The sequence below is a fragment of the Danio rerio genome, chromosome 22 (assembly GCF_052040795.2).
Source record: "Danio rerio strain M-AB ecotype USA chromosome 22, GRCz13ab, whole genome shotgun sequence".
Classification (NCBI taxonomy): domain Eukaryota; kingdom Metazoa; phylum Chordata; class Actinopteri; order Cypriniformes; family Danionidae; genus Danio; species Danio rerio.
In genome coordinates, this window is record NC_141042.1 from 9192805 (window position 1) to 9216181 (window position 23377).

General features: G+C 36.6%; 2 protein-coding genes across 2 annotated transcripts in view; one reads left to right on the forward strand and one right to left on the reverse strand.

The window, feature by feature from the left end:
- LOC147838394 (uncharacterized) overlaps positions 1-23377 on the reverse strand; it is a 900722-nt gene that overhangs the window by 340971 nt on the left and 536374 nt on the right. The window lies entirely within an intron of this gene.
- LOC147831501 (NACHT, LRR and PYD domains-containing protein 12-like) overlaps positions 1-23377 on the forward strand; it is a 30512-nt gene that overhangs the window by 2285 nt on the left and 4850 nt on the right. The window contains exons 2-27 of the mRNA XM_087303371.1: positions 4179-4286; positions 5982-6074; positions 6600-6687; positions 6910-7105; positions 7187-8996; positions 11594-11764; positions 11865-12038; positions 12172-12342; positions 12623-12796; positions 13181-13354; positions 13629-13802; positions 13922-14086; positions 15512-15706; positions 15838-16008; positions 16293-16466; positions 16565-16735; positions 18448-18621; positions 18734-18907; positions 19068-19241; positions 19338-19511; positions 19666-19839; positions 21162-21335; positions 21711-21884; positions 22028-22201; positions 22285-22458; positions 23134-23307. Coding sequence (XP_087159497.1) covers positions 4179-4286; positions 5982-6074; positions 6600-6687; positions 6910-7105; positions 7187-8996; positions 11594-11764; positions 11865-12038; positions 12172-12342; positions 12623-12796; positions 13181-13354; positions 13629-13802; positions 13922-14086; positions 15512-15706; positions 15838-16008; positions 16293-16466; positions 16565-16735; positions 18448-18621; positions 18734-18907; positions 19068-19241; positions 19338-19511; positions 19666-19839; positions 21162-21335; positions 21711-21884; positions 22028-22201; positions 22285-22458; positions 23134-23307 — 5949 coding nt within the window. The remainder of the gene's footprint in view (positions 1-4178; positions 4287-5981; positions 6075-6599; positions 6688-6909; positions 7106-7186; positions 8997-11593; positions 11765-11864; positions 12039-12171; positions 12343-12622; positions 12797-13180; positions 13355-13628; positions 13803-13921; positions 14087-15511; positions 15707-15837; positions 16009-16292; positions 16467-16564; positions 16736-18447; positions 18622-18733; positions 18908-19067; positions 19242-19337; positions 19512-19665; positions 19840-21161; positions 21336-21710; positions 21885-22027; positions 22202-22284; positions 22459-23133; positions 23308-23377) is intronic.

A 23377-nucleotide genomic window follows, 5' to 3' on the forward strand; every position in this document is an offset into this window, starting at 1 on the left:
TTGGTTATTCAATGTACTTGTTTTGGGCTTAATTCAAGCCTTTCTGCAAAGATGAGTCACATACAATGTCGTTACAAAGTTTGCATGCGTTTTTGCAAGGCAAATGTGAGAGGATACATGTTAATATCCACTGCTGTATGGATATCCGTTATTATAATGTACAAAATAAACCTGATTTAACATCTACAAACCGAGATTGAAGAGCCTTATTTTATAATTGCATGGACACGCGGCTGTGGTGATGAATTACAGTGATATTACAGTCTTTACTGTATTACAAACATGCACGGTTTTAAAATAGTTTCAGACTCATTCTTGAAGTGCAGATGATCACAGAGAGCTGAACAGATCTTTTAATCCCGACTGTTTTGCATAAGTCTCGTCTTGTGGATATGTTTATACAGTGCTACTATTGAGACATGTTAATACGTGGCTGTCAATCAGTTTGCTGGGTGGGGAAAACCGCACTCCTACATCACTTTGCAGTGGGCCTCAAAATTGCAGGAGTTTGGATCCTATTTTATTGTCAGGAAATAAAAAAAGACATTTGTGTTTCTATCACTCCAGTATGACTGTAGACAAATTATACCTGCACACAGTTCTGTCCAAACAGCTTCCAGAAGTTTTTCATCAAAGGTAACCTTTAGGTTTTGTTGTTTTTTACAATATTTTGGTAACTATTTAATATGCATTTATTTTAAGCTCTTTTTCTTTTGTATAATTCTGCAAAAAAAATAAAATAAAACAAAAAAAAAAAAAAACAGGCAGGAAAGCATTGTGTAGTATGACAAACATAATAATAATGTGTTTGTGTAACTAACATGTAATAGCCATCTTCCTAAAATAAATATTTCACACTTGGGTCACGCTAAATTAAAACCAACATAACTGCTCAGTTTCTTTCCTACCAGTAGATGCTTGACTCCTAAGCAATCTGTTAAATGTGAAATCCACTTTTAAAGGCCACTTCAAGATTTTTTAGGAAGTGCTTGTGTTCTTTTATCTTAAAAGTGAAAGTGGAACAATGAAAACACATTTCAACATGGCACGGTGGCTCAGTGGTTAGCATTGTCACCTCACAGCAAGAAGGCCACTGGTTCGAGTACTGGCTAGGTCAGTTGGCAATTCTGTGTGGAGTTTGCATGTTCTTCCTGTGTTGGTGTGGGTTTCCTCTGGGTGCCTCTGTTTGATTTGATCTCCCCACTCTAAAGACATGCAGTATAGGTGAATTAGGTTAACTGAATTGGCTTAGTGTATGAATGTGAGAGCGTGTGAGTGTTTCTCAGTACTGCACATGCACTGCATAATAATAAATGTAAAACGTGTGCCAGAATAGTTGACAGTTCATTCCACTAATAAATAAGGGACTCACCCGAAGGAAGATGAAGGAATGAATAATTGTGCCATATTATCACGAATGGAGTTAATCATTCTTTGTTGCTGCAGCAGGACACATTCTGTTGTTAATGCTGCTATCAGCACTTTTAAAACTGTAGGTTAAATTATTCCTAATTAATATAATTATTATGTTGTTTAATGATGCTTGATCTGGTACTTTGAATGATGGAAGGTTATTTTAAATACTAATTAGAGGTTATATTTTGTAGGATTTTCATTATTAATAACATTGTTGTCATGCTAAAAAAAAACATGTTAGCAAGCATTGTGAAAGTGTATGCTTTATCACAAATTATAATAAGCAAAAATCATTGCTGTGATTTATTTTCTAAAACAAAGAAGGTGAAGTGTGAGTCAAAAAAGAGATATTACAATGATGTAATCGGAAAGAATTTTCCTGCAGTCACTGATCCTCAGTTTCAGAATGAATTGATTGACATTTGCAGTTTTGGTTCATTACTAATTTAGCTGATGGAGCTTACGGTAAATAATGATGCAACAGTTTAAGTAAAATAGTCTGAGAGTCGGCAGTCATGTCACCATATTTATGCACAATTCTTAAGTAGCTACACTTTATTAACTTTATTTTTAAATATTAAAAATATTTGTTAATTAACAGTTTTATGTTTATTTGTGGTTGTGAATTGAATTATGAGATCTTGATCTCTGCTTTGTTGACTTTTGATGAAGAAAATTCAACTTTACAGTTTAACAAAGTGACTTTTGTTGACATTTCAGTGGTTTAAAATAGTATAAAAAATAAGATCTAGAGAAATAAGTCTGTAAATGTATTACAAAAACACCAAAACCAGACAATATATCACTTCAGCTTAAAGTAATACAAATGTTAATAAAAGTCACTTTTTCAAACGTTTCAAGTTTAAAAGGTGTTGGAAGTAAGATCAAGGTCCCATAATGCAATTTAAAAGCATATATAAATGCTGGGAAATGAAAATAAAAACATGAATCTCAAAATAGGGAAAACTTATTTACGGTACAGTGTATGTTAATGGAATTATTAAATCTGAAATGTGAAGCGGGCAACTGGGGTGCGGACCCAAATCATACCTGCCAACACTCTCCTTTTTCCCGGGAGACTCCCATATCTCAGATTACAAATGTTGGCAGGTATGATCCAAATGCAGGGTTTATTAGCAGGATGGTCAGGCAAACATTGGTCTACACAGGGGCAAACAGATGTACACAGGCAATCCAGAGTCGAAGTCAAATAAACAGGCAGATGGTCAAAAGGCAGGCAGCAGACAGGAATAAACAAACAAAACAAGGCGAGGGTCTAAAACATGGCAGGAAAAGGCAAGGTAAAACGCTTCATATTGTTCACTGTACAGCTTACAAGACTCAGCAATGAAGTGTGTGTGTGCGCCGTAAATAAAGTCCATGTAATAAGTTTGTAACGATCCTCCGGCTCTTGAGGTAGATTTTGTGCTCTTTGGAGTGTGAAGTTAATCTATATATTCAGGTTTACATTTTACATTTACATTTAGTCATTTAGCAGACGCTTTTATCCAAAGCGACTTACAAATGAGGACAAGGAAGCAATTTACACAACTAAGAGCAACAATGAATAAGTACTAAAGGCAAGTTTCAGGTCTGTAAAGTCTAAGAAGGGAAGTGTTAGTAGTTTTTTTTTTTTTTTTTTTTTTTGTACAATTAGTGTGATATTCAAAAGGTTATATGTGTATAATCTGCTTGTAGACTTGCATACCATTAAAACAATTAAAGTGTTATGAAGAGTTAGAAAGGGGAAATGGCCTGAGGAAACAACTAAGGGTCATAAAAAAGGGATGAAAAGAGAGTGGTAAAAAAGCCTGAGGTGTCTCAGGAAACAGATGTCAGAGGTGGAATTTGGGGTCAGGGGTTAAACTAGGAGGGATCTTGTGTAATATATGGAGAACAAAGGAAAACAACGGATGTAAGAGGGTATTTAAATAAGGCCAGAGCATTAGTGAGACAGAATTTTTCAGACAGAGATGCTACTGGGGGTCTCCTGAAAGTTCTCCTTTGTTGTCGACAATAAAGTATACTCTTCTGATATTCATAACCTCCAGACTGAGTTTGATTTAGTAAGAGAAAAACCAAGAAAACCACTACACTCTGTGCATGCAATCAGTCCTAATCAGGAACTGTTTGTAAGTGTGTGTGGTGCATGACTGGATCTTGTAGTCCATAATGGCAGATTTGTAGTCTATTAACGGTCTGGAACCACTAGATCGATAATAGTCATAACAAAATCAGTGCAAGACCGTAAGATTGAATTATGACATATTTTATCCTACAAATTGTGTGGATGTGTGCATTTCTGAGCAGAATTAGAGAAACGAATTATTCTTTCATTAATTTTCTTTTTGGCTCAGTCCCTTTATTAATCAGGGGTCGCCACAGCGGTTTGAACTGCCAACTAATCCAGCATATGTTTTATTTAGCGGATGCCCTTCCAGCTGCAACCCATCACTGGGAAACATACACACTCATTCACACACATACACTACGGACAATTATACGGACGATTACCCAATTCACATATAGCGCATGTCTTTTGGCACCTGGAGGAAACCCATGCAAACACGGGGAGAACATACAAACTCCACACAGAAATGCCAACTGACCCAGCCAAGGCTCGAACCAGCGACCTTCTTGCTGTGAGGCGATTGTGCTACCCTCTGCGCCACCGTGACGCCCTAGAAACAATTTAGAAAAACATTTTTCTTTCACACAGATGATATTTCCTAACTTTTCACCCTATATTTTATTGTCACCAGTGTAAGTTCAGGCTCCCATGTGTCCAGCTCTGTGTCTGTGAGGAGTGACTGGTCAAAGGAGTTTGACCAACCAAACTTCAATGAAGTGAAACTACCATCTATCCGAAGGTATTGCATTGTGTTTTCTATTGTAGCCTTTGTTATTTCTCCATAGTGGCATCATACCTGCTAACACTCCCGTTTTTCCTAGGAGTCTCTCATAAATCAGACCCATCTCCCATCACCCTCCCATTTAGTTTTTTTCTTGCGGAAAACTCTAGTAATTTTACCCCGCCCCCAGTCTTCAGCTTTTTGGTACAGTCTGTTACACCCCTAGGTCGCCAACTTTGGTATAGTATCTGATCGCATCGGCCACCTGAAACCCAGTCCATCTATAGCACAGTTATCAACACCACATTACAGTTAACCCTCCTGTCATGTTCCCATCTCACCCCTTTAGTGTTCCCGGTCAAAATTGATTGGTCTGTTTTAACTGCTTTTAAATTAGCACGAAAAACATTTTTCTCCACCAATTTTTTTATCAACATTATTTAACTGTGAACTTAAAGTAGTGCTTAACATAAAATTATATAATTAAACATGAAATAACTGCAGTAAAAATACAAACAGCCCATGAAAATGTATTACAAAATTAACAATAGATGACAGAAATCAAAATAATTTGCTTCATAACCAATAAATAGCTTGGTCACAGGGTCTGACCAAAGAAATTCATATTTTAATTCATTTGAATTATTAATCAACCGGCAAAGCACCAACAAACTGTATCCTTTGTTGTATATATTGAGTGCTCAAATTTTCGTTCAGTCTTTAATTGCAAAATATTAGTGGACTAATGTAGGGAATAGTGAAAGAGGGTATAGATTATAGATAGTGATTAAGGACACAGCACTAATTAACTTAAGCTAAGCTAAGCTTCTGCTAGATCCAGCCTGATCTCACGAGAAAACGTAAGTATTTTACGTTTTGGCAGTGCAGTGGCTAATTCGTACGAATTCGTACGAGTTCAGTCGTAAGAAAATGTACGATTTTTAAAAAGGAGGCATGGCACCTAACCCCACCCCTAAACCCAACCGTCATTGGGGGATACGCAAATCGTACTAAAATGTACAAATTAGATCGTACGAATTTGTATGAATTAGCCACTAAATGAAAAAGTTACGAATTGCCGTGAGATTGTGTTGGCTAGATCCAGATTGGTATCAACTTGTACGGTCTGATGAGACAATATAGTCTGGATACCCAGTCAGTTCCTATGGCGGTCACTTTTGACCGGGAACACCACAAGTGTGACAAGGTTAATTAAAACACTCAAAATTTAATGAAAGAGATGATCATCACTTCTGTATGTTCAAGTGCATAGTGTGAAGGATATCATAAGGCCTTGAGGCAATCAGATATAAGACCTAATATTTATGACTGTTTAAAGTTGTAAATCAGTCAAATTTGACCCGAACACAGAAAGGTTAATAACCCGGTTTATAACTGTGTTATTCAGACAAATACTGATACATAAAGTTGCAAATCTCAAAGCCAATTCTAAAGGGAGATATTTCTTTTAAAAAGAAACTACAATGGGAGGCGTTTCCTGGCATTTTATTGTCAGTAAATTTCCCTCCTACAGAAATTGAAATGATTGAGCAGTGGGAAGTTAAAATGTTGACTCAACAACAGTGTTAAGAGTCTAATAGGTCTGGCATGGCAAAATTAGAGCATATATAGAATCCCTTTAACTACAACTTACAACATTATATCTTTACAAATTAAGTTAAAGTCTCCTGTTTTCTTTATTTGTATCATCAGCATAGGCTTAGATGAATCTGTGTCTGTGAAGAGTGACTGGTCGAAAGATAACCCACCAGATTTCAGTGAGGAAAACGCATCATCTACCCAAAGGTAACTCATGTATTTCTTGTATTTGGTGTCGTATAGGTGAAGTTAGAAAGTTTATAAATTCAATTCAGTTCATCTTTACTTCAATAGCACTTGCCAAAGCAGCTTTACATAGAAGTTCTAGTAAATTGAAAAAGTGTCAGTCCAGTTTTCACAGTTAAAGTTCGGTTCAGTTCAGTGTGGTTTCATTTTCACTGCTAATAGTCCAAACACTGCAGAGCAAATCCATTAATGCGCAGCTCCACAAGTCCCAAACCAAGCAAGTCAGTGGCAACAGTGGCGAGAAACAAAAATTAACTAATTGACAATAATATGAATACTAATAATATAAATATGTTGGTGATATGAATGCTCAATTACTAATTATTGATAAATTAATTAATACTAATGAATTACAGGAACGTTTGGCTTTGGTGTTCACCTTTTTATTATATTATATTATATTATATTATATTATATTATATTATATTATATTATATTATATTATATTATATTATATTATATTATAGATTTTATATTTATTTACAGGCTACAGTATGAGACACAAGACTCTTTCCAGACTTACAGAATCCACAAAACACAAAGTTTCAAAAAGAATCTATTGGAGATTTTCAAGGTTTGTGTGACACTTTCAAAAAAGTTGAATTACATTTTTTTTATTTATCATTTTTTGACAGTTTCATATTCATTTCTAAGAACAAAAAAAAATGCAAAAAAAAAATATTTGTACTTTTAAAAGTTAAAATTTGTTAATTTTTTTTACTGCATTTAACATATATTTTTAAATGTTTGGATTTTCGGTTTTGTTTATAATTTGTGTTCTTTCTGCTTTGTGTAGACGCTGAAAAACCAAATAATCACATTCCTTACAAAGGAGTTAGAAAATTTCAATAAAATGTTACAAAATGAGAATGCACATTTTTTTGTAAAGAACTTTAATGAGAACAGATGCACCATCACAGAAGCAGCTCTTGATCTTACGCTTTACTTCCTGAGAGAAATGAAGCAAGATGAAGCTGCAGATGCACTAGAAGGTAAGAGAACTAATAGTAAACCTTCATTTATAAAATATTGAGATGAACAATTAGGAATAAATAGTTTTCCCCCCTTGTTAGATAAGATGTTTATTTGTAATCAGCTGAAATGTGGCCTACAGAAGAAGTATCAGTGTGTGTTTGAAGGAATTTCAAAGCAAGGAGACTCCACACTTCTAAAGAACATCTACACAGATCTCTATATCACTCAGGGTGGCAGTGAACAGGTCAATACTGAACATGAGGTCAGACAGATTGAAGTTGCTTCCAGACGTCATGAAGCTCAAGAGATACAGGTTGAATGCAGACATTTGTTTGAAGAATCTGAACAAGACAAGCAGATCAGAACTGTACTGACAAAAGGAGTCGCTGGCATCGGGAAATCAGTCTCTGTGCAAAAGTTTGTTCTGGATTGGGCTGAAGGAAAAGAAAATCAAGAGATCAGCTTCATATTTCCTCTTCCATTCAGAGAGATGAACTTAAAGGAGAAAGAAACACTCAGTTTGATGGACCTTATAGCTCAATTTTTCCCAGAAACAAAAGGACTGAACCTTAAAAGAAGGAATCAGTTCAAAGTCCTGTTCATCCTTGATGGATTGGATGAATGTCGTCTTCCTCTGAACTTTGCTGGTAATGAGACGTGTCATGATGTTTCATCTCCAGCCTCTCTGGATGTTCTCCTGACGAACCTCATCAAGGGAAATCTGCTTCCTTCTGCTCTCATCTGGATCACCAGCAGACCAGCAGCTGCCAGTAAGATTCCTCCTGACTGTATCGAGCGGCTGACAGAGATACGAGGATTCAATGATGCACAAAAGGAGGAGTACTTCAGAAAAAGACTGACAGATGAGAATCAGGCCAAAGAAATCATTGATCATGTTAAACAATCAAAGAGTCTCTTCATCATGTGCCACATCCCAGTCTTCTGCTGGATTTCAGCCACTGTTCTCCAGAACTTTTTACAGGAGAAGAGAAATAATGATGTGAAACACAATCAGGCTGATTCCAAAACACTGCAGGAATCAAACACTGAAGACACTCCTAAGACTTTGACACAGATGTACACACACTTTCTGCGCTTTCAGATCAAGCAGAGCAGACAAAAGTATGATGGAAAATACACACCAGATATTTTTTGGGACAAAAATGCCATCCTTTCACTGGGGAAACTGGCATTTGATAATCTGCAAAGAAACAACCTGATCTTCTATGATACAGACCTGGAAGCCTGTGGTGTTGACTTCTATAAGGTATCAGTTTATGCAGGCATGTGTACCCAGATCTTTAAGGAGGAAACAGGGATTGTTCTTGGTACCATGTGCTGCTTTGTTCACTTGAGTGTTCAAGAGTTTATTGCAGCCCTTTATGCACATCTGATTCTAGACATCAACAAGAAAAGTGTGTTTGATCAAGACTCTAAAAACAGAAATGAGTCCATGATTGATTTGCTGAAGACTGCAGTGGACAAGACACTAGAGAGTGACAATGGACACCTGGACCTGTTCCTTCGCTTCCTTCTCGGCTTGTCACTCCAATCCAATCGTCGTCTCTTACGAGGTCTGTTGACACAGCAAGACCACAATGACAATGAGAAAATAGTTCAGTACATAAAGCACAAGTTTGAATCAAAACTTTCTTCAGAGAGATCCATCAATCTGTTCTACTGTCTGAATGAACTAAACGATGAAACTCTGGTAAAGGAAATTCAGACTCACCTTAGCACAGGAAGTCTCTCATCTGCGGATCTTTCACCTGCCCATTGGTCTGCTCTGGTATTTGTGTTGTTGACATCTGAGGAGAAGATGGAGGAGTTTGAGCTTCAAAAATTCAAGAAGTCAGATGAATGCCTCACCAGACTTGTTGCAGTCATCAAAACCTTCAGAAGAGCTCTGTAAGTCTGCTATACATATAATTCCCACTATGAAATGCAATAATCAATATTGACCTGTAGTGATTATTATTATTTATTTTTTTGTAATAATGAATTTATGTTTAAAAGGCATTCCTCACTTTTAAGTGCGAATATATATGCATGTCTACAATTGTTTATGGCTGATTAAGTAAATACAGTTTTCTATTATGCATTCATTTGAAATCTCACTATGGGAACAGCTTTGCGCATGACCAATCCTGGAGGAATCAATTACATTAGGTATGTCAGTTGACAGACCAATAATAGCAGTGTTTTCAAAGTCCTGTCTTTGCTATATCACTGCCTCTGGTCCATATTCTACCTTGTCTCTTCTCAGTGAAAATCAGTTTTGGAAACAATCTTTAGCAGATTCTCCTGACCACTAAACTGTTGCTCCTCAGCCTTAGTGCAGCTAGGGAGAAATAGTGGAAGAGATCTCTCCTAAACCAGGGATGTACTTGGAAAAAGAAATAGGTCCTATTCAGACTGTTTAGGCCAGGGGTGTCCAAAGTCAGTCCTAGAGGGCTGGTGTCCTGCTGACTTTAGTTCCAACTTGCTTTAACACACTTGCCTAGAAGTTTCTAGTATACCTAGTAGGAGCTTGATTAGCTGGTTCAGTTGGGTTTTGATTAGTGTTGGAGCTCAACTCTCCAGAATACCGGCCATCCAGGACCGAGTTTGGACTCCCCTGGTTTAAGCCTTCTAGGACTGATGGAATCAATATTGTCTTTCATCTCTTTTGGGACTGTTGCAACTGAGAGAGTTTCAGCATTCGACAGTGTGACTGCATTTGTGTTCAAAGCATCACCTCAGTCTTAATGTGATAATATCATCACTTTCTGTTCTTGTTCTCAGTTTCTGGAGAGATCAAACTGTTCTAAGCAGGGTTGAGCCTAGTCAGTACACAGATGGTAGATCACCTGGGAAGGCCAGCAGGAGGTGCTTACCCTGGAATTTCTGTGGGTTCTAATTCCCCAGTATAGTGACAGGTATACTATACTGTAAGAAGCACCATCTTTTTGATTAGTAGGAAACTAAGGCCCTGACATTATTTTTGTAGTATACAATTATATGACACTTTATGTAAAAATAGTTGAAAAAGATGTAAGTGTCTTATCCAAACTCCCTCTATTGGCCCTCACCCACTGTGGCCTCCGATTCCCATTCACTGGTTTGGCACTATCTCTGTCTCTCCTCTTCACTTACAGCTGTATCATGTGTCTGCAATTGCATCATCCAGATGGATGCTGCACACTACACTAATGGTGGTGAGGAGAGACCCCCTCAATTGATTTTAAAGAACTTTAGGTGTATGGCACTTAATGTACAGTGCATGCGGAAAGTATTCATATTGCTTCACTTTTTCTACATTTGTTATGTTACAGCCTTATTCCAAAATATATTAAATTTATTTATTTTCTCAACATTCTACACACAATACCCCATAATGACAATGTGACAATTTTTTTTAATTGTTGCAAATTTATTAAAAAAAAAAAAAACCTGGAAAATCACATGTACATCAGTATTCACAGCCTTTGCTCAATACTTTCTTGATGGACCTTTGGCAGCAATTACAACTTCAAGTCTTTTTGAATATGATGCCAAAAGTTTGGCACACCTGTCTTTGGGAATTTTTACCCATTCCTCTCTGCAGTACCTCTCAAGCTCTATCAGGTTGGATGGGAAGCGACAGTATACAGCCATTTTCAGATCTCTCCAGAGATGTTCAATAGGATTTAGGTCTGGGGTCTGGCTGGGCCACTCAAGGACGTTGAGATGATTCCCATATTTAGATACAGGAGTTGGATAATGAAATTGAAACATCTGTTTTTAGGCCACAAAAATGTCCTTGTATTTTACCCCCAATACAACTTCAGTTTGTCTTGGAAATGACAGATTCATTTTGCACAGTAGCCAGAGGGATTTTAAGCCATTTTTTGCACAATAATGGCCAGGTCAATACATGAGGCTGCTGGAGGATAAATGTTTTCTGATTTGCTCCTCCTAAACACTATGAAGGCAATAATCAACATGAAGTTGTACATGGCTTACACAGTGTTTTGGAGGAGCAAATTAGAAAATGTAGAAATTTAGGAAATGAGAAACTCGTGTCAAATGACACATTAAGCCAGGGGTCACCAAACTTGTTCCTGGAGGACCGGTGTCCTGCAGATTTTAGCTCCAACCCTAATCAGACACACCTGAACAACCTAATCAAGGTCTTACTAGGTGTACCTGAAATACCCAGGCAGGTTTGTTGAGGCAAGTTGGAGCTAAACCCTGCAGGGACACTGGCCCTCCAGGATCAAGATTGTTGACCCTTGCTTTAAATTAGCTGTGAATGAAACACAATAGTCATATCACTGTACAACAGCTTAAGCTTGGGTTTGATGCCAGGGTTCAGACATCCATGCTGCATGTGTAATGTCCCAGTCCTGTGAGTGCTCAATTGTGTTGTGTGTTCCTTCACTTACTGTATCAGGCGCTTGTGTCCAGTGTCATGTCTAATCATGTTTTGATAATCATACGAAATATACTATTTATATTAAAAATTACGATTATTTTTCTCCTAGGTTAAATGACTGTAACTTAACAGCGAGAAGCTGTTCAGCTCTGGCTACAGTTTTCAGATCAGATAATAGTCTAAAAGAGCTGAACATGAGCAATAATAATCTGCGGGATTCAGGGGTGAAGCTGCTCTGCGCTGGACTGAAGAATATGAAGTGTCATTTGGAAATTCTGAAGTAAGTTGTGGAATAGATAGGAAAAAAATGTAAGATAATATGCTGTTAATATAGAGTAAGATCCATCTTATTAAGCTCTAGTTTAAACATTCTGTTTCAGACTGTCAAACTGTCATATTAAAGAGAGGGGTTATAAAGCTCTGGCTTCAGTTCTGAAATCAAACTCTTCACACCTGATAGAGCTGGATCTCAGAGGAAATGATCCTGGACAATCAGGAGTGAAGGAGCTCACTGATTTACTGCAGGATCCAAACTGTAAACTGAAAACACTGAGGTGAGACAAAATAAAAATTGTCCCAGTAAATAATTAACAGTTATTATTTTACTAATAAATCTTGTGGTATTTTCTGTTGCATCAAGTTTATATAAGAACTGAACTGACTCCTGCTTGATCTTGTCTTCTTCAGGTGTTTTAGTCCTGCAGCAGATGAAGTCTGTCAGTTTGTGACTGGAGTTGTGGGTCAAAACCCTTTACTCCTAAAAGAACTGAATCTGAGTGACCGTAAACTAGGAGACACACAAGGAAATCAACTCATAGTACTACTGCAGGATAAACATTGTCAGATCAGCACAATCAGGTGAGTAATTTACATAGTTTTACACTTTACAGAAGTAAAAACGTACTTAAAGTAAAAATTTGAATACATTTATAACATCTTAGGCTTTAGCACAAAAAACACACTGTTTACGTTAAAAGGTGCCTTTTTGAATGGTTTAATTGGCACTATTGGCCCTTAATGGAGGATTGTCATTGCTGTTCTTTGAACTATCATTTTGAATTATCCTTTTGCTATAGTTGTGTGTTGTGGTTGAATGTAACCAAAGAGTGTTACTTTAATTTCTTTTCTTTCTCTTCAGGCTGAATAATAACAGGATTACAGCACAGGGTTGTGCTGCTTTAATTTCAGCATTTAATTCAAACCCTTCAAACCTGATAGAGCTCAATCTGAGTGGAAACATACTAGGAGACTCAGGAGTAGAGGAGATCTGTTGTATCCTGAGAAATAGACTCTGCAGATTAAAGAAATTGCAGTATGTATTTTTGTATTTGTTTCCACTTCTTGATATAGTTAACAATGTTATTAACTTAGTTAAAAAATATTTTAACTTTGTTAATTAAAAAGTGACAATTTATTTTTAAAAAATTGATGGGTAATGAATAATGACAGATTTTATATTGTTTCATATGATAAAATTAGTGTATTCAGGTGATTTAATAGACATTACTATATGCGTTTGTTGTTTATTTCTGTTTATTGCCAAAACAATAATCAAATTGTTATGGGTTTTTTTGCACACTTTGAATTTTTTAAGTATTATAATATTAAATTAACAACATGTACTTGAACTTTAATTTTATGTGTATTTTTATTTAGCACAACACATGCAGCACTAAACAACTTATTTCATGTATAGACTGTCAGACTGCAGTATCGGTGAAGAAGGTTATAAAGCTCTGGCTTCAGCTCTGAGATCAAACCCTTCACACCTGATAGAGCTGGATCTCAGAGGAAATGATCCTGGACAGTCAGGAGTGAAGGAGCTCACTGAGATACTGCAGGATCCACGATTTACACCGAAGACACTGAGGTGAGACATGAGGAAATGTTGCAAAAGGAATCACATTAAGAAAAAATATTAATAATGAATATGCTACTCTGTAAATTAAGGTAATTTACAAAGGCAAAACTAAATGAATGATTGCTCTTTCTCAAAATATTTTTAAATTGGCTCTCTAGGGGGGAAAATGTGCATCACATAAAAAATCTTAATATCATGAGCTTAGTCTTTATTGAGGATGGGAACTGTAAAAGACATACAATTGAAAATGATCAAACCCACAGTTCTTACCTGCTTCTTATAGGTTTCTAAAGAGTCCTGCTGCCAAAGAAGCATGTGACTATCTTAGTATAGTTCTGGGTAAAAGTCCATTATTAGTGACAGAACTGGATCTGAGTGAAGATAAATTAGGAGATCTGGATGGAGAGAAACTCTCTGCTCTTCTGATGGACTCTCATAGCAAAGTGGAGAGAATTAAGTGAGTGAATATAAGTTTCTGATCATTTATTGCAAAACTCGTCACTTACATAAAAAATTATATTGATCTGATGTTTGTTGAATATATACTGAATAATAAATATTTTTTGTTTTTTTTAGGCTGAGTAATTGTAAGCTGAAAAGCTGTTCATTTCTAGCTACAGTTCTTTCCTCCAAAACCATCCTGAAAGAGATGAACCTGAACCACAGTCGTCTGCTGGATTCAGGAGTCAGAGAAATCTGTGAGGGACTGAAGAATCCTGTGTGTAAGCTGGAGATACTTAAGTGAGTATAGATTTACAGGTATTAACAAGTATTATTGTATCTATTCTATTACTTTCTGTTCTATTCTAGTGAATGCCATATTTAGCATTCAACACAATTTTTGATTCACACCTGAATTTGATTGATTGTCACAGTTAGGTGCATAATCTAACCCTTTTTCAGAGTAGTAAATCCAACCAAGTGTGAAAGAACCTTAGTGGTTACATTTAAGGAGCAGTGGGTACATTTTTTGTGCAATGTAGTGTAGAGGTTGTGAATTTTAACCAAGGGCTCAGTCCACCATTCACCCCTACCTTATGAAGCTCATTGGGAAACAACAGTGATGACACGGAACAAAGATGTCTTTGTCTCAGATAGTAGTTGGTCAAGCAATAAGGTTTTCATATGCAGGTAAATTCATTAATTAAATAATAAAACTGTCCTCTGTCCCATTGTCATCTTGTGCAAAATAATATGCATGACCTACCGATCTCTTCTTACTTCTAATAAACTTCTAATTAGTAGAACAGTTTGTCCATTTAGGGCATGCATGGAAATGCCTTGGTTACACATGTAACTGAAAAACTGGAAATACGGGACGTATTTCACGGTCTCCAGAAACGTCCACGGTACTTCGTTTTCAGAATGAGACTGGGTTGGTCTTTTGTGACAGAAACTTTGTGACTGAATTGAGTGGCAAAATAGAGACAGTTAATCTATCCCAATGAATAAATTCAATTCAAACGGATCTCTCTGCAGACCTGCCAGCAGCTCTCAGGAAATGGATCATCAATGCTTCCTGAGTTTCTGCAATGTCAGCAACAGAAACATTTTATGTTACAGCCTCTACTCCACTAATCAGGCAAGTTCAGGGGTGTTTCCTGTAAGAAGAGCACTACTCAACAAATAGACTGGACTCCCAGGTGTAGGTTGGCCTTGTAGTAGGGGCTCAAGCCTGAGTAATATGATCAACTCCTGCAAAGGCAGCCAAAATTGGCACAATGTGCAAATGCCAATACCGTCTGGGTCCAGTCCAGCTGCATGGTCATTGCACAGCACCCCAGCCCATCCTGGATGTACCTGTTTATACAACAACATGCCTGGGCACTTGTTCTGAGGGCACACCGGCCAAATGTATTGCTATCTTAGTGTGGAATCTGTTTGCTCTGTTAAGGGAGACTGAGTTTTTGGAATGCAAATAGCCCAGTGAGTCACTGAGGAGCAGAAGACAAGATTCATGAACTGCAGCTGAGTTCACCATTATCCATGGGAAAGTTTTCAGGAACACCTATTATATATACAACAGAGATGCATGATTTGCTCTGAAGCAAAAATCTGTGCAGTTTTCCATAAATAACTATATTGTCCTTGCAAACTCACCCAGTGATAAATGATCTGACCTGCTATTTCAATTTTTAATTTAAGTTTTTTTTTTTTTATTTGTAGACTTTCGGGCTGCTGTATCACAGAAAAAGGTTACAAAGCTCTGGCTTCAGCTCTGAGATCAAACCCTTCACACCTGATAGAGCTGGATCTCAGAGGAAATGATCCTGGACAATCAGGAGTGAAGGCTGGACAATCAGGAGTGAAGGAGCTCACTGAGTTACTGAAGAGTCCAGGGCATTCACTGAGAACCCTGAGGTGAGTGTCTTTAAGTACAGTGGTTTTAGAAAAGAAGCTGGTCAGAAAGATAATTCTAAAAGCTTGAAAATACTTCAGGAAAAGAAATCTTGAAATGGCAGGTAATGTCAGTGTACTTCTCCTGTCTTCAGGTTTTTGAGTTCTGCTGCAGAGAAAGCCTGTCAATTTATGACGGGACTTGTGGGTAAAAACCCTTTTCTCTTGAAGGAACTGAATCTGAGTGGACATAAACTTGGAGACATACTAGTGCATCGATTTGCTGCACTACTGCAGGATAAACACTGTCAGATCAACACACTGGTGTAAGTTTTATTTTAGCCTACTAACGCTTGAGAATACAAATCCTTTTATTTACTTTTCTTATTGTAATCCAAAATATTTTCATTTTTGTTTATTAGAAAAAAAATGAGTTTTTTGGGGAAAAAAAATAATACTTAAATTTTTCTGTATTGTTTTGGCGATGCACAGTGATTTTTTCCACTTTTTTAAGTTATAGCTTTCTCTTTTGTTCGAAATTAAAACATTACTGCAATAACGGCTACAAAATGATTACAGAAAAGACAAATCAATAATTTACCCCCTCTAGACTTTCAGACTGCAGTATCACTGAAAAAGGTTATAAAGCTCTGGCTTCCGCTCTGAGATCAAACCCTTCATGCCTGATAAAACTGGATCTCAGAGGAAATGATCCTGGACAATCAGGAGTGAAGGAGCTCACTGATTTACTACAGGATCCAAACTGTTCACTAAACACACTATTGTGAGAATTTTGAATTCTTATGAATTTTCTGAATTTTGCTTTTAGAATTTTGAATTCTTTTACATTTTTAGAATGTTGCTTTTTCTAATTATCTGCAGGTGTTTTAGTCCCGCTGCAGACGAAGCCTGTCAGTTTGTGACTGAAATTGTGGGTGAAAATCCTTTAACCTTTCAAAAGCTCAATCTGAGTGGGCATAAGCTTGACGTAACAAAAGTGAAGCTTCTCGCAGCTCTACTGGAGGAAAAGCACTGTCAGTTCGAGAAACTTGAGTAAGTATATTTATAAATAATCAACTATACTGGAAACAATTAATATAACCACTTGAAACAATTCTCTAATTGCATTGATACATGTTTTGAAAATTTGTTTGAGACGACACCAAATTGTATCTAAGATCTTGTCCTTTTGGTAATGGCTCAAAACTCAGAACAAAAGATCAGTAGGTACGTCAACCCATTGCTGCTGCCTGCCTACAATCGTTTTCTCACTTGTGAACAAAACCCTGATATATTTGAACTACTCTAGCTGAAGCAAGGATTGTTCTCCAACGTGGAAAGCAGAAGTCATTCTTTTCCAGTTGAATACCTTGGCCTCAGAATTGGAGGCCCTAATTCTCATCCCCAACACATTACACACAACACATTACACTATAGAAGTGTGTCAGGCTGGACAGCCTTGCAACATCCAGAGACTTGACATTCTTAGGTCTTTCCCTCTCTTTACCTGAATGTCTAAGACATATGGCGGGAGGTCAGGTTAGATAAAAAGTGATGGACACCCTTTTTGGTGTTCATTTAACTCGCATAGAAATCCAATAACACAACTTGAGCCGTGGCTCGAGAGTTGGGCTCTGGTAGAGACAAACTTGGCAGTGTCACAGTCCTTGAAATTATTTTTCTCATTAGGGATTTCAAAACTGCACTCATTCAGCCCTGTTATGTAAAATATTTTTTGCCATTGAAGACCCTACAGTGACCTTTTCCTCATGAATCATAGCTCTTAGACTGCACATCAAGCTGCACATCACTATTTTTACAATCAACAAAGTCTCATTTGGAATTCTAAATCTAAATATAACCTTACAAATTTGTTGTTTATGTTACTTCTCATTTGTTTTTCATAGGAACATGACCAGTGTATTGTCATGTCAGAAACAGTATTACACTCTACACCCTACACTCATGCTCATTCATTAAGTGCCTCTGTGCAGCCAGTGAGTGAAATCTCTTGCATTTTATTGCATGCTGCATTTCTCCCATTGAAGATTAAATGGAAACTTGTGACTAACGTGTTTTATCTAAAACAATCTTAGGGTCAATATTACGAAGAGTAACATGATAATAGAATAAGTTTTATTCTCTGAAGAGTGCAGGCAGCAAAGCCCAAAAAGAGAAACTAAAGGGAGACAAAAATTCACAAATCAGCATCTCAAAAGAAAAGAATTTGGTAAATTTGGCAAATAATCATTATAGAGTTAGTCATTATGTCAGTTTATAATTACAGAGATTGATGCTAAATTTCCAACAAATTCGAAAGTGAAGGTAATGAAATAGAGCACATAATTTTTAAGCTAATTAGAACTGCCCCTTTCAAATGACTCTTTATTTTGAGGATCCATTTGAGTATTAGTAGACTGATGGCTTAATATCTGTTGATACAGACATTCAATAGATAACTAACCCTACCCTAACCCCAACCCTGACTCCAACCTAACAGTCTACTTATAATCTAATGAGAATTAGTTGCATGTGGATGCAATGTAACTTAAATTCAACAAACAGACCATCAAAAAGTGTGACCTCAAACTTCAATTGACTCGTCAACAAAACATAGCAGTTAACCTAGACAAAAATGTATAGTGTGTTGTTCATAAAGAGAGGTTTGTGTTGAATGTTTCCCTTTTTTCTTCTATATGCTAAATAATAAATTTAATTATTATAGAGCAAACAGTACATTTAATAATAACTACTTGTATATTTAGTCTGTCAGACTGCAGTATCAGTGAAGAAGGTTATAAAGCTCTGGCTTCAGCTCTGAGATCAAACCCTTCACACCTGATAGAGCTGGATCTCAGAGGAAATGATCCTGGACAATCAGGAGTGAAGGAGTTCACTGAGTTACTGCAGGATCCACACTGTACACTGAAGACACTAAGGTGAGTGAGATAAAGAACAGTCAAATCATCAAACCATCTTTTTCGATATTTTATTGGAGGAAGCACCACCATTTTGTAAAATTGGGAAAAATCAATCCTCTCCTGTTTCCAGGTTGTTACGAAATCTTGCTGCAGAGGAAGGCTGTCAGTATTTGACTGGAGTTGTGGGTAAAAACCCGTTACTCCTGAAAGAACTGAATCTGAGTGATCGTAGACTAGGAAACACACGAGTGAATCAACTCTCTGCTCTACTGCAGGATAAACACTGTAAACTCAACACACTACAGTTAGTATTGTTCATTAATTAATGCACATTTAAGTTACTTTGAAGAAATGAAATGAAAACAGATAAATTGTGGCCAAAACACCTTTATCTCAATAATCACATGTTGACTTCAGGTTGTTTTTTTTGTGTTTATTTTTCTCTTTTCTCTTGAATACTTTAGAATGCGTGATTGTGATCTAACAGAGGAAAGCTGTTCAGCTTTTGCTTCAGTTCTCGGATCAGACTCCAGCAGTCTGAAGGATCTTGACCTGAGCAATAATAATCTGCAGGATTCAGGAGTGAAGCTGCTCTCTGATGGACTGAAGGACAGTAACTGTACACTGGAGAAACTCAGGTAAGTTCAATGAACCATTCTTGTATTGCAAACTTTTAACATTTTTAATTTCTGTTAATCACATGATTCATTTGAATATAAAACTTTTTCCGTCAGTCTGTCAGACTGCAGTATCAGTGAAGAAGGTTATAAAGCTCTGGCTTCAGCTCTGAGATCAAACCCTTCACACCTGATAGAGCTGGATCTCAGAGGAAATGATCCTGGACAATCAGGAGTGAAGGAGCTCACTGAGTTACTGCAGGATCCACACTGTACACTGAAGACACTGAGGTGAGACATGAGGAAATATTGCAAAAGAAATCACATGTAGACGAAATATTAATAATGAATATTATTGCATGTTAAACTGAATTAGAGCATGTCTTGTTAACATGTTATTAACAAGTCAATATACAATAAGCTTTGAATCCTTCTACTTTTTAAGGTTTTTGAGAAGTCCTGCTGCAGATGAAGCCTGTCAGTTTGTGACTGGAATTGTGGGTAAAAACCCGTTACTCCTGAAAGAACTGAATCTGAGTGATCGTCAACTAGGAGACACACGAGTGAATCAACTCTCTGCTCTACTGCAGGATAAACACTGCAAACTGAATACACTCAGGTGAGTATTTTACAGTTGATTGTTTGTCAGTAATTATTTCAGTTCTAAGAGCGTTTTCACCTCATCGTCCTGTCGTATTGTTCAAAAACATGATGAATCGCAACATGAGAAATGGAATTGGAAATGTTGTGATATGTAATATGGCTTGGAATAAGAGTAAGAATGATGAAATGGAATTTCAGTCACCCAGGTTGTATGAAAACAAAGACATGGACATCGAACCTGTTCTACTGTTTAAACTGTTTACAGCAGATTCTGTTTAAAATGGAAAAAATTCTGACAGCTTGTTGGAACCAATGTTCATTTTGTGAAAATAAATATTTTAATACAGGTTTTTTTTTATTCTTGCTTTTTTAGCACTTATATTATATCTTTATTTTTTATTTCTTTGCTTTTTCAAGATTTGTCACCTCATAGGGTGATGAAATAATCAGTTTAAATGTATTTTATTTATTCAGTTTGGCTGTATTGTGGCTCAGTAATTTGCGTTTTGCCTAAAAAACCAGCCTGAAAAAGAATTGCTAAAGTCATGAAAAAGGAATATTCAACATTATTTTTTATATAACACCCATGCCTAAACTATATGCGTATTTTTGTGTTTTTCCCCCTCTAATCTGAAAGTTGTGGTAGAAGAGTCTCAAAACCCCCAACATAAGCTCTTTCAGAAAGCCTGGCCCTGTATACATTTCTGGTGATTGTGAAATATATAGACAGAAGTGCGTATGGTTGCATTTTGTTTTCAAAACGAATGCTATTTGGCAGTATGATGCTTTAGAGAAGTGGGTGGATGCTTGTCAATCTCTTTTTTTTTAACCACTAGCGGTTAAGTTTAGTGAAGAGAGTGGGTGGGGCATCGTTCGGTCGGTAAGTCAGTAAGTCGACAACAGCCTCTGGTGGATTTACACAAGAACAGCAGGTGCAAATGGCACTTGCGAGAGATATTTGAGATCTTAAGTGTACACAGCTGCCTCTGGTAGATTCGCAAAAACACAAACTGCAAAAAACATACCTCTTGGGTACCTCTGTCAGTTATTGATTTGTAACTGTTTAGCCTTAGAAACTTGTGTGTAAACTATAATATTGTACAGTGTAGAATAATTTAAATTAGTCACATTAGGACACATTACCTGATATATATATATATATATATATATATATATATATATATATATATATATATATATATATATATTCAATGTTATTTGTTACCAGGATAGTTCATCCTTAAACTGAAAAGAGCTTATCTTCTAACCCTTCTTATCCAAAGTTTAGGTGAAATCATCAGAGATCTGACTTATTGTTCTTTCTCTTTCTGTCTTTAGTCTGTGTGATTGCAGTATTACGGAGGAACAGTGTGAGATCCTGACTTTAGCTCTAAAATCTAACCCATTACAACTAAAAGAACTGAACCTTAGTGGGAATCAAATAAAAAGTGGCGGAGTGAAGCACATATGTGAGCTACTGAATGATGCACGCTGTTATCTACAGACACTGAGGTGAGAGACATCAACTTATTGTTAGTGAAACACAATGCCTAAAATCGCTGACCAATGATTTGGTGTGTCCTGGCCGTAAAGACCAAAACTGTTTTTCCACATACAAGGCAACTTCTCTGCCTTCTGCAGGTTAAATGCAGTGTTGAATGTATTTTTGTGATCGTTAAAAAGATTAATAAACATATGTAAATTTACTCATTTTGAATTAAGATTACATTTGAATCTAAATCTTTTAATGATTAACTGATTCTTTCAAGATTCATAGTAACTGACTTATTAGGTTAGTTCTCCCCAAATTTTGCTATTTGCTATTAATTACTCAGACTCATGTCATTTTAAACCTCTGAGACCTTCCTTCTCTCTCTCCCTATGTAGGTTAAGAAACTGTAATATGACAGGTAATGGTTGTTCATCTGTGACTTCAGCGCTAAAAGCAAACCCATCACACCTGAGAGAACTGGACCTGAGTGGGAATGAACTAGAAGACTCTGGATTTAAAAGCCTCAGTGATTTACTGAGGAACTCACGATGCAAACTGGAAATGCTGGCGTTAGTTTCATTTTATTCCTGTTTACATGTTAATTTGGATTAAAAAGTCAGTCTATTGTCTATATGTAAGACTATATATCCTGTAGCAACGGAAGTTTGCTATCAAGAATCTGAGCCATTCTCTACTCTGTGTTTGTCTTCAGTCTGTGTGAATGCAGTATCAAAGAGAAACAGTTTGTGATCCTGACTTCAGCTCTGAAATCAAACCCATCACACCTGAGAAAGCTGGATATAAGTGGGAATAAACTCAAGCGCAAACGAGTGAAGCACTTTTATGATGTGCTGAAAGATTCACGCTGGAAACTGGAGGCACTGAGGTGAGGAACATTCACATTTGATGTAAAATAACTAATGTTTTGTAAAGTAATGAAATTAATTTTGTTTAAATGTCCAAATGCAGGTTAAGACACTGCAGTATACAAGATGAAGATTGTTTCAACCTGATTTCAGCTCTGAAATCAAACCCATCACACCTGAGAGAACTGGACCTCAGTGAGAATAAACTAGGAGACTCTGCAGTGAAAAACCTCACTGATTTACTGATGAAGCCTCAACTCAAGCTGGAGAAATTAGTGTAAGTAACATTATACTGTACAGGAGTTATGGAGGGATTCAAGTTTATTGTGGTGTTATGGTTTGTACGCTTATCATTCATCAAGCTTTGGGTTATAAACTTGTTTCGTGTGCCAGCCAAGGTTGTTAGTAACCGAAAACTACAGTAACTAACACTGCTGATCAAAAACATGTCTGTTAACTGGAATGACAAAAATAAAAATCACAATAAATGTAAACGCAAAACTAAATGTTCCCGAAATAAAGACTAAACTCAAGCTAACAAAGCAAAGTAAGCCTAAACTGAAATGTGCAGCACATTTAAAAAGTGTATCGAAAAAAACTACAACCTCTGTACAAAAGGAGACAGCTGAGAACACACTAATAACTGCAATATTCGTTCAGGTTTTTATGGGACTAATTTTTTAATTGTATTATTATTAATTGTACTATTTGATTTATTATTTTTTAGGAAATCTTTTTTTTTTATTGCAAATGCTCTAAAAGTGCTGCAATTTGTGATTATTTTTTAAAATGCCCTTAAATTAACATCAAAGCAGTGAATATCCTTTATTAAATGAATACGTTTTCATGTTTTATGCTGGTGTTTTAGCCACTCTTTTTAGTTATTATTTATTTTCCACACATGAACTTGACATGGATCTGATTCATCGTTTGCTTCTCATTATGTTTCCAGTTTGTCAGAATGCAGCATTACAGAGAAACAGTGTGAGATCCTGACTTCAGCTCTGAAATCAAACCCATCACACCTGAGAGAACTGGAGCTCAGTGGAAATCAAATAGGAAACAGAGAAAAAGACATTCTGTGGGACTTGCTGAATAATCCTTACTGTAAACTCAAGAAATTAGGGTGAGCAACACATGCAATATACATTGTGCCCATATGGACGTATAAAATAATTTCAATAATTAACAAGTGA